The following is a 15871-nucleotide window of genomic DNA, read 5'->3' on the forward strand; positions in this document are numbered from 1 at the left end:
TTCATCAAATTGAAAAACTAAAGAAACCACTTCAAGTGTCTTTAAATCAAACTTGAAAATGAGTCCATTGAGGACAAACACAAAAAGGTGTTTGAATGGAGAATCAAAATGGCCAGCTCCTTATGCTAATAGAAACCCATGTAATTCCATCGTAGTGGTAACATCATTAGAATTAAAAGAAACAATAAAAGTATTGAAAGCGTGAGAAGTCCCCTTCTTCCCTCCTGAGAGGATGTCAACCTCTGAAAAAATTTCATTCTCTTCAGCACTCTGGTTTAGGAGATTTCACCTTTCCTGAGAGACTGAGGCAGGGAATCTTTTTGGGTCTGTTGCATTGACCCCTGTTCTGGTCAGGTGTGTTACTAGCAGTGCCCATGTTCCTCTCTCCCTTGGATGTGCCTCTCTGTTCATCTTTTCCTTATTTCCATAGCCGTATTGGTAGCCGTGTTGGTAGCCGTGTTGGGTGAGGTCGTCACAGTGCCTGTCTGCATGAAAATGGTACACTTTTAGGATGGTAAAGGATGTGATCAAAGTGAAAAGATAGACACAGACTTAAACTGTGGTATGATACATTTCCTTGCCTATACTAACGAAAAACAATCTTACATCGGGCATTACGATATACTCTCTGTTTGACTGTGATTTACGGTTTAGGCGATAGAGTTGAGCAGGAGACAAGCTTGATCATAATGAATGGTTGGTTGGAATAAGTAGAAAAAAGCGTGGTGGAAGATGCAGTATGAGGGTATAGAAAATGTACAAAGGCATGTTGAAATGGATGCACTGTCCCGGAAGATGAAAGCACTTTGATGATTTAAGAAGGGAGAAGTTTTGCAAACAAGCAAAGAGAAGTCAGGAAAATCATTAATTTACCCAGAGAAGATTGAGGACAGTTAGAAGGAATAAAGAGAGTAACTATATGGTAAAGGTATAAGACCAGCGAGCATAGAAAGAAAATGTGATGTAGATGAAGAAAGCATAGGTCCAGGCTTACTAGATGGTGAGCTAGAAAGGGTGTAAAGGAAATTGAAATCAAATAAGGCTGTGGAGGTGGATGACATTACTGAGGAACTAATGAAAGATGAGAAAAGTGTGGGGGCAAGAGTTATTATGCACTAATTGGTGGCATTTATGATATAGGATTTTGTCTTCAAGATTTCATTGAATTAGTCGTAGTTCCTATTCCAAGAAAAGGGAAAGGAAGCGATACATATATGAAGCCTACAGAACACTGCGATTTTGCACGTGGCTAAAGTGTAAAGCAAGTAAAGCAAAGTCTCAGGGTCATCAACAAAAGGATGGAGAGCAGGGCAAGAGATTACTTTGGGATGATCAATTTGGGTTTGGGAAGGGAAGAAGCACACGTGATGCCATAGCAGTGATGGGGTCACTAATGGAAAGGAAAATAGCATAAAATCAGAATGTATTCTTCTCTTTCATAGATTTCAAAAAGGTGTTTGATGAAGTGAATTGGTTAGAACTAATGAATGTATTACAGAAAATAGGAGTAGATTGTGAGGATAGTAGGAGACTTACCTGCAACCTGTGCATGCCATGCACTGCTCAGGTGAAAGCATTGGATGAACCGACTGGGTGGGCAGTGTTAGGGCAATACGAAGATAGGGTTGTCCATTATCAATGATGCTTTTCAGTGTATATGCTGAGGAAACGGTTGAAGAGTCACAGGAGGAACTGGAGGTAGGAATGGAAGTCGGTGGAAGAATGATAAAATCAGATTGTTGATGATTAAGCTTGAGTAAACTAGTCCAGACAAGGGGTTGCAAGCATTTTGGAGCTCATAGGAAATTCAGTGTGATAGGTATGGGTTGAGAATAATTTCAACCAAAATGATGGCTTTGCAGTTTTTGAGAAAGAAGAAAGCTAAGGTAAATATTAAAAAAACGAGTTCACAAATTAGAGCAGGCAGAACAGTTTATCTATCTCCGAAGTGTTTTGGGCCAAAATGGTAAAAGTATGTGGAACATTGGAAGAAGAATGGTGTAAGGTGAAGGAGAAAGTGTCACAAGGAGGAAGGAATTGATGTTTCCCTATCAATGTATCCCTAGATAAAGTAATGCTGCACTACTTCATGCAGGGTCATCATCCATTCATCGGAGTTTCTCACTTTTCAATGAATTAATTTCTGTGCATTTTGTAACAGTTGGCCCTTCCTCCATCCTCAAATTTCCATTCTTTCCACTCTCCTCTCTCCTCCACTATTTTGTCTGCTATTCATGGTTCTCATTTCAATTCAACAATTTCAGAGTGTAAAAATCAGTCAAGGCGAATGATTTTTACACTCTGAAATTGTTGCATTGAAATGCACATTAGCGGATGACTCCGTTAAAAGTTACTGTTGCGGCATCTCTCGCAGTTTCTTTGGAATTTGTCATGGTTCTCATTTTCACCAGTCTTTCTTTCGCATCTTCAAATAGTTTCTTAATTAAATGGTTTTACTGCAATTATCACTGTATTAACATTACATTGGTGAATACTAATGAAATGGTAATTAGATTGTGTTTTCTGTAATGTGGATAATGACTGCTCATGTTTTTCTTCACTACTCTGAATTACCTCTGCAATGCTTTAAATTTGGTGTGAAGCACAAGCTTTAAGTTTTGATGAGCATCAGTTTGCTTTTGTTTGTCGGTCACCATAACCATTTCACCTCACATAAAAGTCATATGCCTTTCTTTATCAATGGCACATGCTATTGCTTTCCTTAGCTGTCAGTAATTCTGTGCAATTTATTTCCTCCAGGCTAAGCAACCTGACGTATCGTCAAGTTATCAGCTGTATGGAGTTATAGAGCACTCTGGTCACCTGTCTTCAGGCCATTATGTGGCCTATGTCAAGGTAAGTCGTAGCTTGTAAATACTATTTCTGATTAAGATGTTATTCTGTTGTAATCTCTCTAAGTTTAAGTGCTCGGTGAAAGGGCTGAAAATCCGCTAAGCATATACGTATGACTCTAGCAAATGCAATGTATCCAATTTGCCTGCTGTGAAGAGGATATGGCTACATGAATTATTCCGCTCATGACAATAGCCATCCCTCACTTTCTAGGCCTAACCCTTCACCTTTCAAACCATTGAGTATTCTCTCATATACATGTTTAATATTCTGATTCTCATTCCATTTCTCGAAGCAGCATCTTTCTAACATGCCAGTAACTAGGGCATACATTCCATATCATTTTATTATCCACTCATTCCTCCCTGATCTATTTTATTTTTTCTGCAAGCCCTGCGCAAGTGCTCAATGCCAACCACGTTTATTCACCATGTAAGTTTATCCTGGCGCACGCTATTTTATCTTCTCTATGAAATATGGGCTGGAGGGAGTACCCCATCACATCCTACTGCGGGCAGGCGGGAGGGAGAAGTTGCTGATGGGATGATTTAAGGTGGCACATTAAATTCCCTCAAGGTGAGAGGCATTATCTCAGCTTAAAGGACGGAACTGGGAGACCAAGGAAAGAGGAGGATTTTGATTGGGTTTTTTGTTAGGTTCTGTGGATGCCAAAATATAATTACTATCAAAAAATGAAAGTTAGTTGCCTAAGTCCCAGTTTATCAGAGACACAAATGTCGCAGATGTGTGCCATTTAGAGACTTGAGTCACTATTTGATGAAAGATGCCACACGTTTATAAAAAAAGGTGGTTTGAATATCCCATTCCCAAAGGAAAGGTGACGCACAAATGAGGTGGACTGATCAAAACAGGTGTCATGCCTGGACCCACGGAAACCAAAGAACATCATTTTCAAAGGAAAAGGTGCTGGCCACCCACCCTGAAGTGTCAATTTCACTAGCCATTGAGCTTAGTGTTGGGTGAAGACTCCCATATCCTGCCAAAGGAACCTTGGGGTTGATTTCTGTGTTCATTGTAGCCTCGATGCCAGAGAGCCCCTAAGCCAATGGTTACTTGGTGGTGGCCGTAGACGAGAACAAAGTGGAGGCCAACTTGAAGGATGCCTTTGATTGATGGAGAGGAAGGGTGGTAACAGCGTGGGGATAATGCTTTTGAATAATATTAACTCCCAAGTGTTTCACCTCCATACAATTTGGAAAACTAATCATGTAGGAAAAAGGATCTTGATTATTATTAACTTACTTGGACTATACCTACTAAGAAATACATTGATTCACTCACAAAAGGAGATCATTTGAATATGATCATTCTTAGTTTCCATTCTTCTCTTTAAGAGCCACCATAGTTTCACTTGAACCATTTATCTCCCAAAGATGATGATTGATTTCACCCCATGCCCTTTGGCCAATGTGTTAGTGCCATATTTACCTGGTTTTTAATTATTTCCCTCCCCCTAATTCAGCCCCCCTATCAAGTTTATTTTACCTCTAGCCCCAAATGAAAATGTCAATTAATGGTGAACTCAGTTCAGCTGTAGGTTTTCATGTATTCTCAATGAAATTTTTCCACCACGAAATGGGAATTAGGGTGTTTGCAAACAGTTCACAGGAGGTCATTTGTCAGTGTTTGGCTTAGAGTAGCATGGGAAGTTCTGCCGTTACCATCACAACATTTGGCATTCACCATTTGTACTTGACCTTCATCCAAACTTTGAGTGATACACGGTCTGCTCCCCGTTGGGTTTCTCTGCGTATAGAAAATTTCGATTGTTTTTTGGCTGGACAAAAGAATCACGAGGTGAGATACACGGTCTCTTTGTATTTAATCACCTAGTCATTTTATGTAGGTTTTGCTGCAAAATGATAAATTTCATAAATGTCCTCCAAATGCTTGCACAAGGGAAATCGTTCAGAACACGTTTGCCCGGTCTCCTTTGCATTTCTGATTGAATATCTGTGAAAGGAAACTGAGAAAGGGGCCAAATGATTGTCCTACATGGCCGATTCAATGTTTGTCTTCCCATTTTAGGGAGGGCAGGGAACTTGTGTACTTTGGAAGAACTTTTAACATTCCTAATCGAGAAAGCTTTCCGTTGGGAAAACCTTCTCGGGAGCAGACTAATCGTGTTCACTTATGGGAAGTCTGGATGTCACTGGGTAAACAATAGATCTGGTTCTGATGTTGTGTGTGGGGTTGTAAGCTTAGTGGTGGTGGTCATGGAGTCCATTCATTAAAAACTGAAGTCAAGAAATATAATTATCGCTGTAAAGGGAGAATCACTTGTAGTTTTTGATATTCTTAGTCCAGTTTTGAGGGCTCTAAAGGATGAGCAAGTGTTTTGATGTGTGCACGAATCATTCTGAGGAACACCTCAGTGCTGGTGTTGGTGAGAGAAATGTGACCGTTATGATACCTTTTTATGGACTCAGGATCCCACTCTCAAAACTGGGTGGATTGGGGAGTAGTTAATGTTTTGGCCAAATGAGAGCATTGGATATCTGCTTGATTGAATGCATCTGTATGAATAGCTGTTTTGGTAAATTTGTGTAGGTAATGTGTTTTAATTTCATAGAGGGTTATCTTGGGAATGTGACGGAGGAATTCCTTCAAAGTGGTCCATATTTGAAATGCATAGAATATGAAATTTTTGTGTAGCATCGTCTGCCAAGATGGCCGGTATCCTCCCCTCGCCTGTGCTCTGATGGGTTCTCAGAAAAGGCAGTCACCAGCGGTCTATTGATTTTGAGTGGGCTGATGCACTTTGGGTGTGAGTCATTACTGAGTTTTGTAAAACTGAATTGTGTGTTCCATGGAAAGATGCTTAAAGTGCATTGTCCTGAAATTTATCCTGTATGAATTTGAGGAGAATTCAAATGCATAGATATATCTGCCTCATTTTTGCAGTAGCAGTTTTTTTTTAGAATGTGGAGATGGAATTTCCTTTGGCGGAATATGAAGTGTTATCATAGGTGACCATCAATTAATAAGAATGCCAGATTTCCTTGTTCTGTTGCCCTGGGTTTCTTGTGCATGACTAGTGAAAGTGGAATATGGCATCACGCATGCTTGTTATTCTATGGATTACATTTGGTGTCTCTTTGTGTAGTTTGAGCATCAGACTTAATTTCCTTTGTGAGGAAAAGTTAATCAATGGATTTTCAAGTACAAACGGATGCTAAGCCCTCAGTATTTCCGACTGGTGATCATAGTTTCGGTTAGGAATGTGTCTCGGGGGATATATTTTTTCATTCAATTGCACTATTGTGCACCCACGTAACTAAAAATTAATTTATTTTCATATAATTAGAGGAAATGGTGATATGATGCTGTGACTCTAAATGATTAAGAAAAGATTTGCATTTTTTAAAAATCCTATGGATAAATGCTTTCCTAAATTAATAGATGTTGGTTGCAGTTATTCAGTAAATGTATTTGCTACAAGTTTTAGGAAGCTACCTAATGTTCCTTTAGGTAATTGAATTATTAATAAGCTTTTCCGTTCATTATGCTTTCTTAAATGTAAGCTGCTTGGTAAGCCCCAGAAATGTAGTTCATGCTTCCATCAGTTACCTTTTATGAGAGGTACGAGGGCAACTTGCATTCTTGTGTGTCATGAGCTATTGTGTAGCGTACACTTCTGATGAGGCATTGGAATAAGATACATACTACCCTTAGTCACTCATGCCCAAGGTATATTGAAACAGCATGTGGCATAAAATCCTGATAGTTAACCCTGTGCTTATGGAGCGAGGTATGTCTTTCAGGTTGACCATGCGGTGTTCATGATGTGAAAGGGATGGTGAGAGCCTCAACACCTTCTGCGAGAATAATTTCAATTTCTTTTTTAAAAGAGTAAACTCATAGATAATTTGACAGTGGTTGAGTGGCTTGATCTTGCCCCTATAAAGAGGTTTTTATTATTGTCGTAATTATTGTTATCCTAAGCTAGAAAACTTAGGCATTAATTTTATTGTTTGCATATTATAGGCATGGGAATATGTGGGTGAATAGTTACAAGTGAATTCCTGAATAAGGATTGCGAACATTAATACAAAGTGCCAATATTTTCCATTCCTGAAATTAGCCATAACTGCATGATCATTTGGACAGGATACCCGGAGAGAAAAAAAATTACGATCTATGAAATGAGTACCTTTGTAAAATGAACTTGTGGCATAAGTTCTCAATTAGTAGCAGTGACTCCATGTACAATATGTGCCCATCCATTTTAATGATATATTATTCAATTATTATGAAAAGTAATTGGAGACTGCCCTCAATCTGGCATTTTTGATATTCGGCCCGCCAAAACAGCAATGGGCTTTCATACAATTAAAACATGTTTATGCCCAATGCAGGGTGTCAAAAATCCACAAAGGAAGGGAATAGTGTAGTAATTACATATTTCCCAGAAAAAATTGGGAATTGATTGCCAGTCTGGAAAATTTAAAATATCCTCTCCACTGCATAATACTTATCTGATGTGAATGGAACTTTGGCATGGGTGTAGCCGTGCAATGATGCCACTTAAAGAATGTTCGGTAAAAAAATTTGGTAAAGCTGGATTCAGGGTTCAATTTCATCATCAACGGAGTGTTAAGACAAGTGTAGTGAAGGTCTGGTGAAAAGATGATAATTTTCATTTTGGTGTTCAGTAATTCTCCCATTGTGTTTTGTAGGTCCAGGAAGAAATATCTGGCCACGGTGACCAGGTCAAGACATTATTATCACCTGATAGGTGTGAAGTAAGTGATCCATTGAATGTGAAAAGTGAATCTAAAAAAGATACCATGTCTAAAGGTGGGACTGCCAAGTGGTATTTCACTAGTGATACCTTTGTGAAGGAGGTGAATATCAAAGAAGTATTGGCTGCCGAAGCATACCTTCTGTTTTATAGGAGAATTGAATGATTTCTTTTCTGTTTTTTGTGGTGTTCATACCTCAGTCCATAATTTTATTATTTCTTTGAATCACTTTTTATTTGCGCTTACCTTCATTTTGTCAGTTGGACATACCAAAATCACAGCGATCCACTGTGAGTTTTATGCTTAAGGTTTGAGTGTGGCCCTTTTCATGCCATACCCTGGGTGTTTGCTGATCTGGATAACTTGGATGTTTTGTGGGTATTCTCCGAGTTACTGACATTTTTTTGAAGGTACATTCCATGTCCTTCATTTTGAAGTTGCAAAAAATGGTGTTAACTGGTGACAGTACTGTAATTTAAAGAAATGTTTTGGTTAAATTTTGATGATTAGAGAATACATTCTGAAACCCCCAAATCTGGAAAGTTTTTTATTCCTCTAACCCAAATTCCATTATGATCATGTTTCCTGGTTTTAAAAGTAATCCTCATGCAAAATTGAATGTACATGTAGGTATTGTAAAAACATAATATCTCAATCCATTCAAGGTAGACTACATAAAGGAGAGCCTGATTTTAGGTTAGCATTGGAATAAGTTTTTCTTCCTCCTCAACTTTTTCCAGTCTCTTTATTTGGGAAACTGTTTTAACCTCTGGATGATATATACATAGGTAAGGTGAATAGTTTTTGGCCTGGCCATGAAAGACTGCGATTTTCAGTTGAAAAATGATTATATTTTTCTGTTTTATCTCCCTTGACTTCAACACATTTGGCCCTAAAGACTATGAAAATATTCATCTATGCCCCCATCTGCTTCATTGGAAACGAAGTGCTTGCCAAGGCACCTTTGTGAGCAGGTGGCAGCAGGTTATCCTGGTGAAAGATGATTTTTTTCTTCTTCAAGCCAGGCCTCTCTTTGCAAATTTTGGTATCCAGCTGGTCATGAAGGTTGGAGTAATGTTCGCTTGTAATTGTTCTGCCTTTTCAAAGTTAATCAATTAGCAGAATCCCTTTCGCATCCCAAAACACATGACCTTTCCGGCAGATGCTTACCTTGGCGCTGAACCACAGGTGCTGAACCACCCCCTGCTTCAACTGCTGTTTCGTTTCGGGCATGTAGTGGTGGACCCGTCTCATCCCTGCAAGCCACGGCAAGGGCGTGTGGTGGGGGTGTTAGGGCACCACCCGTAATTAAGAAAAATAACTCATGCCAAAGGCACAGATTTATACAATCCCCAAAGAAACTAAGTGGTCTGAAGCTAAGTCATTAATTTATATTAAGAAGAGCAGCGGCCCTATTACACTTCCCTAGGGGACGCCCGAAGACATCTATATCTGGCTGCGTAAGTTTTTGCGGCGGTGGTTTGAAGTATTCTGCATTGTCGGGTTTCACCGCGTCGTTGTTTGATTCAGACAACAGTTTCGCCGAAGTTACATTCGGGTGGGTGGTATCTACTCTCCTTAGCTATTATGTTTGCTTTTTGGAATGAGATCTCGTGACCGGGTTCACACCATTGGTGTTCCGAAATGGCCAACAGGTGAAACTGCTTTTTTAGCTCTCCCCCTTTTGTTTCAATGTAAAATATGCAACCGAAAAAAATAGAACCAAAAGGATTCAAAAGTGTGGATTACTGTTTATTGTAACCATAGAAACCAAAAAACCAGATTTAATTCTAAAAGACAAGAAAAACCGTAATAATTTATTGAGGAAAATTTTCTTCAATTGTAAATGAGCCAATATTTCATGAAATTATGCAGAAAACGACATTCTTTTGTGTTAGAGTGAATGTTTGACGTGTTCAAAAACCATTTATTCTTTATTTAGAATTTTTTATTGTTCTCATTTCACCATGAAAAGAACATTTACTCCCACCTTTTGCTTCAATGTGAAATATGCAATCGAAAAAAATAGAACCAAAAGTATTCAAAAGTGTTGATTACTGTTCATTGTAACCATAGAAGCAAAAAAAACAGAATAAACTCTAAAAGGCAAGAAAAAACTGTAATAAATGATTGAGGAAAATTATCTTCCATTGTAAATGAGCCCATATTTGCTAAACTTATGCATTAAACGACATTCTTTTGTTTCAGAGTGAATGTTTGAGGAGTTCAAAAGGCATTTATTCCATTTTTAGAAATTTTTATTTTTCTCATTTTACCAGGCACAGTGCCAACCGTTTTTGCTTCAATGTATATGATGATATGCAATCGAAAAAAATAGAACCATAATGATTCAAAACTGTCGATTATTGTTCATCGTTACCATAGAAAACCCAGATTTAATTCTAAAAGGCAAGAAAAAACCGTAATAAATGTTGGAGGAAAATTTTCTTCCATTGGAAATGAGCCCATATTTCACAAAATTATTCATAAAACGACATTCTTTTGTGTTAGAGTAAATGTTTGACGTGTTCAAAAGGCATTTATTCTTTTATCAGAATTTTTAATTGTTCTCATTTCACCATGAAAAGTGCATTTACCACCCCATTTTTTTCAATGTAAAATATGCAACCAAAAATAATAGAACCAAAAGGATTCAAAAGTGTTGATTACTGTTCATTGTAACAATAGAAACCAAATAAGCTAGATTTAATTCTAAAAAACCAGAGAAAACCGTAGTAAATGATTGAGCAAAATTTTCTTCTATTGTAAATGAGCCCATATTTCATTAAATTATACATTAAACGACATTCCTTTGTTTTAGAGTGAATGTTTGAGGTGTGCAAAAGAAATTTATTCCATTTTTAGAATTTTTTATTTTTCTCATTTCACCATGAAAAGTGCCAATAACCGCTACTTTGGCTTCAATGTGAAATATTCAATTGAAAAAATAGAACAAAAAAGATTCAAAAGAGTTCATTATTGTTCAACAATACCATAGAAACCCAAAAAGCAAGAATTAATTCTAAAAGACATGAAAATACCGCAATAAATGATTGAGGAAAATTTTCTTCCATTGCAAATGGAAGTTCCATTGCAAATGGTATTTCATAAAATTATCCCTTAAACGACATCCCCTATTTTTACAGTGAATATTTGAGGTGTGCAAAAGGAATATATTACATTTTTAGAATTTCTTATTTTTTTTTATTTCACCATGAAAAGTGCGAATACCCTCCCCTTTGGCTTAAATGTGAAAATTCAATCGAAAAAAATAGAACCAAAATGTTTCCATGTTTCTTATTTTTAATTTTTATCATATAAACATAAAAAACCGTCCATTTATTCAAAAAGGCAAAAGGAAACTGTAAAAAATGATCATGCAAAATTATCTCTCGATTGGAAATAAGGCCATATTTCCAAAAATTAAGCGTAAAACGAAATTTCAAAATTAATGTATTCAACGACATGGTTTGTTTTTAGAGTGAATTTTGCAGGTTTTAAAAAGGCATTTATTAAAATTTTAGGATTTTTTATTTTTCTCATTTCTCCATGAAAAGTGCCAATACCCCCCTCTTTTGCTTCAATGCGAAATACTCAATCGAAACAAATCGAACCGAAATGTTTCCATGGTGTTTTTTATTGTTACCAAATATACCAATTAAAACCTGGAAATCATTCTCAAAGACAAGAGAAAACTGTAATAAATGCTTCATCAAAAGTTTCTTTGTTTGTCAAATAGCCAGTGTTTCCAAAAATTATCCATAAAAAGACATCCTTTTGTCTTCGAGTGAATGTTGGAGGTGTTCAAAAGGCATTTATTCCATTTTAAGAATTTTTTATTTTTCACATTTCACCCTGAAAAGTGCCAAAACCATGCACCCCATGACATCAATGCGAAATATTCAATCGAAACAAATCGAACCAAAATGTTTCCATGGTGTTTTTTATTGTTCATTGTCACCAACTAAATAATTAAAACCTAGAAATCATTCTCAAAGACAAGATAAAACCGTATTATATGCTTCTTCAAAAGTTTCTTTGTTTGACAAAGAGCCATATTTCAAAAAATTAGTCATAAAACGACATTTATAGTGAATGATGGAGATGTTAAAAAGGCATTTATTCAATTTTTAGGACTTTTTATTTTTCCATTCCACTATGGAAAGTGTCAATACAACCCCTTTTGGCTTCAATGCGATATATTCAATCGAAACAAATCGAACCAAAATGTTTCACTTATGTTTATTATTGTTCATTGTTACCGAATGAACTAATTAAAACCTAGATTTCATTCCCAAAGGCAAGAAAAAACCATAATAAATACTTAATCAAAAGTTTCTTTGTTCGCCAAAGATCCCATATTTCCAAAAATAATGATTAAACTACATTCTTTTGTTTTAGAGTGAATGTTAGAGGGGTTCAAAAGGCATTTATACCATTTTTAGAAATTTTTATTTTTCTAATTTCACCATGAAAAATGCCAAAATGCCAAATTCTAAAAATGTAATGTTGTTTTGATGAACAATTTCACTTTCAGTATTGGCACAAAGGAAAGAATAACGTTTTATGCATAATTTTTGGAAATATGAACTTTTTTACAAACAAAGATAATTTTACTGAAGAATTTATTGTGGTTTTGTCTTGTCTTTGAAAATGATTTCTAGTTTTTTTTGTTTATCTGGTTACAATGAACAATAATCAACAGCATGGAAACATTTTTGTTTGATTTGTTTCGATTACTCAGACTTTTACAAACAAAGAAAATTTTACCGAAGCATTTATTGTGTTTTTTTCTTGTCTTTGACAATGATTTCTGGGGGTTTTTGGTTTCATTTGTAACAATGAACAATAATCACGATAAATGCTTCAGTAAAATATTCTTTGTTTGGAAAAGCGCCCTTATTTCCAAATGTTTTGCATCAAACGTCATTCTTTTCTTTCAGAGTGAATATTTGGGGTCTTCCAAAGGCATTTATTCCATTTTTAGAAATTTTAATTTTTCTCATTTCACTAAGAAAAGTGCCAATTCCCCCATTTAGCCTCAAGGTGAAATCCTTCATCGAAAAAAATCAAACAAAAATGTTTCCATGCTGTTGTTTTTTGTTCATTGTAACCAAATAAACCAAAAAAACCTAGAAATCTTCCTCAGAGACAAGAAAAAACCGTTATAATTACTTTATGAAAAGTTTCATTCTTTTCCGAAGAGCCAATATTTCCAAAAAATAAACCTTAAAACGACATTCTTTTGTTTTTGAGTGAATGTTGGAGGTGTTCAAAAGGTATTTATTCCATTTTTAGAAATTTTTATTTTACTCATTACACCAAGAAAAGTTCCAATACCTTTCTTTGGCTTCAAGGTAAATTTCTCAATTGAAAAAATGAACAAAAATATTTCCAAGGTGTTCATTATTGTTCATTGTAAGCAAAGAAACAAGAAAACCTAGAAATCTTTCTCAAAGACAAGAAAAAACCAAATAATGCTTCAGTTAAAGTTTTTTTTATCGTTGAAGACACAATATTTCCAAAAATTTTGTAAAAAACGTCAATCTATCCTTTTAGAGTGAATGTTTGAGGTGTTTCAAAGGCAGTTTTTCCATTTAAAAAATTTTTTACTTTTTTCATTTCCCCATAAAAAGTTCCAATACCCTTTTGGCTTCATGGTGGAATTCTTAATCGAAACAAATCAAACTAAAATATTTGTATGGTGTTGATTATTGTTCATTGTTACAAATGAAACCAAACACCCTCAGAAATCATTCTAAAAGAAAAAAACCAATAAATGCTTCAGTAAAATTTTCTTTGTTTGTAAAAGAGTCCATATTTCCACAAATTGTTTATAAAACGTCATTCTTTCCTTTAAGAATGAATGTTTGAGGCAATCCAAAGGTATTACTTTTATTTTATAAGTTTTTATTTTCCTCATTTCACCATGAAAAGTGCCAATACCCCTTCCTTTGGCTTCAAAGTGAAATTCTTAATCTAAACAAATAAAAAAAAATGTTTTCATGGTTTTGATTATTGTTCATTGTAACCAAATAAACCAAAAAACTGTAATATATTCTCAAAGACAAATAAAAACCACAATAAATGCTTCAATTTAATTTTTTTTGTTTGTAAAATAGCCAATATTTCCGAAAATTATGCATAAACATCATTCTTTTCTTTTATAGCAAATGTTTGCGGTTTTCCAAAGGCATTTATCCATTTTTAGAAAATTTTATTATTCTCATTTCACGATGGAAAGTGCCAATTCCTCGACCCGTTTGCTTCAAGGTGAAATTCTTCATCGAAACAAATCAAACAAAAACGTTTCCATGCTGTTGATTATTGTTCATTGTAACCAGATAAAAAAACCTAGAAATCATTCTTAAAGACAAGAAAAAACCACAATAAATTCTTCAGTGAAATTATCTTTGTCGGTAAAAGAGTACATATTTCCAAAAATTATGCATAAAACGTCATTCTTTCCTTTTAGAGTGAATGTTTGAGGCGTTCCAAAGGCATTACTTCCATTTTTATAATTTTTTTCCTCATTACACTATGAAAAGTTCCAATATTGAAAGTGAGATTCTTCATCAAAACAAATCAAACAAAAATGTTTGCATGCTGTAGATTATTGTTCATTGTAACCAAATAAACCAAAAAAACCTAGAAATCATTCTCCAAAAACAAGAAAAAACCGTTATAATTACTTTATGAAGTGTTTCATTCTTTTCCAAAGAGCGAATATTTAAAAAAAAAAAACCTTAAAAAGACATTCTTTTGTTTTAGAGTGAATGCTGGAGTTGCTCCATAGACAGTTTTTCCATTTAAAAAAATTTTTACTTTCCTTATTTCGCCATTAAAAGTTCCAATGCCCCTTTGGCTTTAAGGTGGAATTCTTAATCTTAATTAAATTTATCAATTGAAAAAATAAACAAAAATATTTCCATGGTGTCCATTATTGTTCATTGTAACCAAATAAACAGGAAAACCTAGAAATCTGTCTAAAGACAAAAAACCCATATAATGCTTCAGGTAGTTTCTTTTATAGTAAAAGAGATAATATTTCAAAAAATTGTGTAAAAAAAAGTCAATCTTTTCTTTTAGAGTTAATGTTTGAAGTATTCCATAGGCAGTTTCTGCATTAAAAATTTTTTTTACTTCTTTCATTATGCCATAAAAAGTTCCAATACACCATTGGCTTCATGGTGGAATTCTTACTCGAAACAAATCTCCCCCGCAACACGCCCTTGCGGCGGCTTGCAGGGTATTGTGTAGATGTAGATGAAATCGGAATTTGTATTTGTTTGTATGGTGTTGATTAATGTTCATTGTAATCAAAAAAACCAAAAAAACCTAGAAATCAATCTTAGAGACAAGAAAAAACCATTGTAAATGCAAGAGGTCAATTTTCTTTGTTCGTTAATCAGCCCATATTTCCACAAATTGTGCATTAAATGGCAATTCTTTCTTTTAAAGTAAATGTTTGCAGGTTCCAAAGGAATTTATTCCATTTTTAGAAATTTATTTTTCTCATTTCACCATAAAAGGTGCCAATACCCCTCCCTTTGGCTTCAAGGTGAATCTCTAAACCAAAACAAATCAAACAAAAATGTTTCTAGGGGATTGATTATTGTTCATTGTTACCAATGAAACCAAAATACCCCAGAAATCATTCTCCAAGACAAGAAAAAACCAAAATAAATGCATCATTTCAATTTTCTTTGTTTGTAAAAGAGCCCATATTTCCAAAAAATGTGCATAAAAAGGCAATCTTTTCTTTTAAAGTGAATGTTTGAGTAGCTCCAAGGGCAATTATTCAATTTTTAGAAATATTTATTTTTCTCATTTCACCATGAAAAGTTCCCATACCCCCCTCTTTGGCTTCAAGGTGAAATTCTAAATCAAAACAAATCAAACAAAGATTTTTGGTCAACAAACATCAGATCAATTTTTTTGTTTGTAAAACAGCCCATATTTTCAAAAATTGTGGAAAAAAGGATACCTTTTCTTTTAAGTGAATATTAAGGCGTTCAAAAGGCATTTATTCCATTTTTAGAAATTTTAATTTTTCTCATTTCACCATGAAAAGTGCCCTTTGGCTTCAAGTTGAAATTCTAAATGAAAACAAATCAAACAAAGATGTTTCCATGGGGTTGATTGTCAATCTCTTTTACCAATGAAACCCAAAATACCCCAGAAATCATTCTCAAAGACAAGAAAAAACCACAATAAATGCATCAGTTCAATTTTCTTTGTTTGTAAAAGAG

General features: G+C 35.0%; 1 protein-coding gene across 2 annotated transcripts in view; it reads left to right on the forward strand.

The window, feature by feature from the left end:
- Nucleotides 1–8137, forward strand: part of Usp16-45 (ubiquitin specific protease 16/45) — a 43807-nt gene extending 35670 nt beyond the window's left edge. For both annotated transcript variants that reach the window (XM_071598231.1, XM_071598232.1), the window contains exons 13-14: nucleotides 2761–2856; nucleotides 7554–8137. In XM_071598231.1, the coding sequence (XP_071454332.1) occupies nucleotides 2761–2856; nucleotides 7554–7784 (327 nt within the window). In that variant the 3' untranslated portion in view covers nucleotides 7785–8137. The remainder of the gene's footprint in view (nucleotides 1–2760; nucleotides 2857–7553) is intronic.
- Nucleotides 8138–15871: the final 7734 nt, after the last annotated feature.

Source organism: Hetaerina americana, unplaced genomic scaffold (genome assembly GCF_022747635.1).
Source record: "Hetaerina americana unplaced genomic scaffold, ioHetAmer1.1.p SCAF_90, whole genome shotgun sequence".
Lineage (NCBI taxonomy): Eukaryota > Metazoa > Arthropoda > Insecta > Odonata > Calopterygidae > Hetaerina > Hetaerina americana.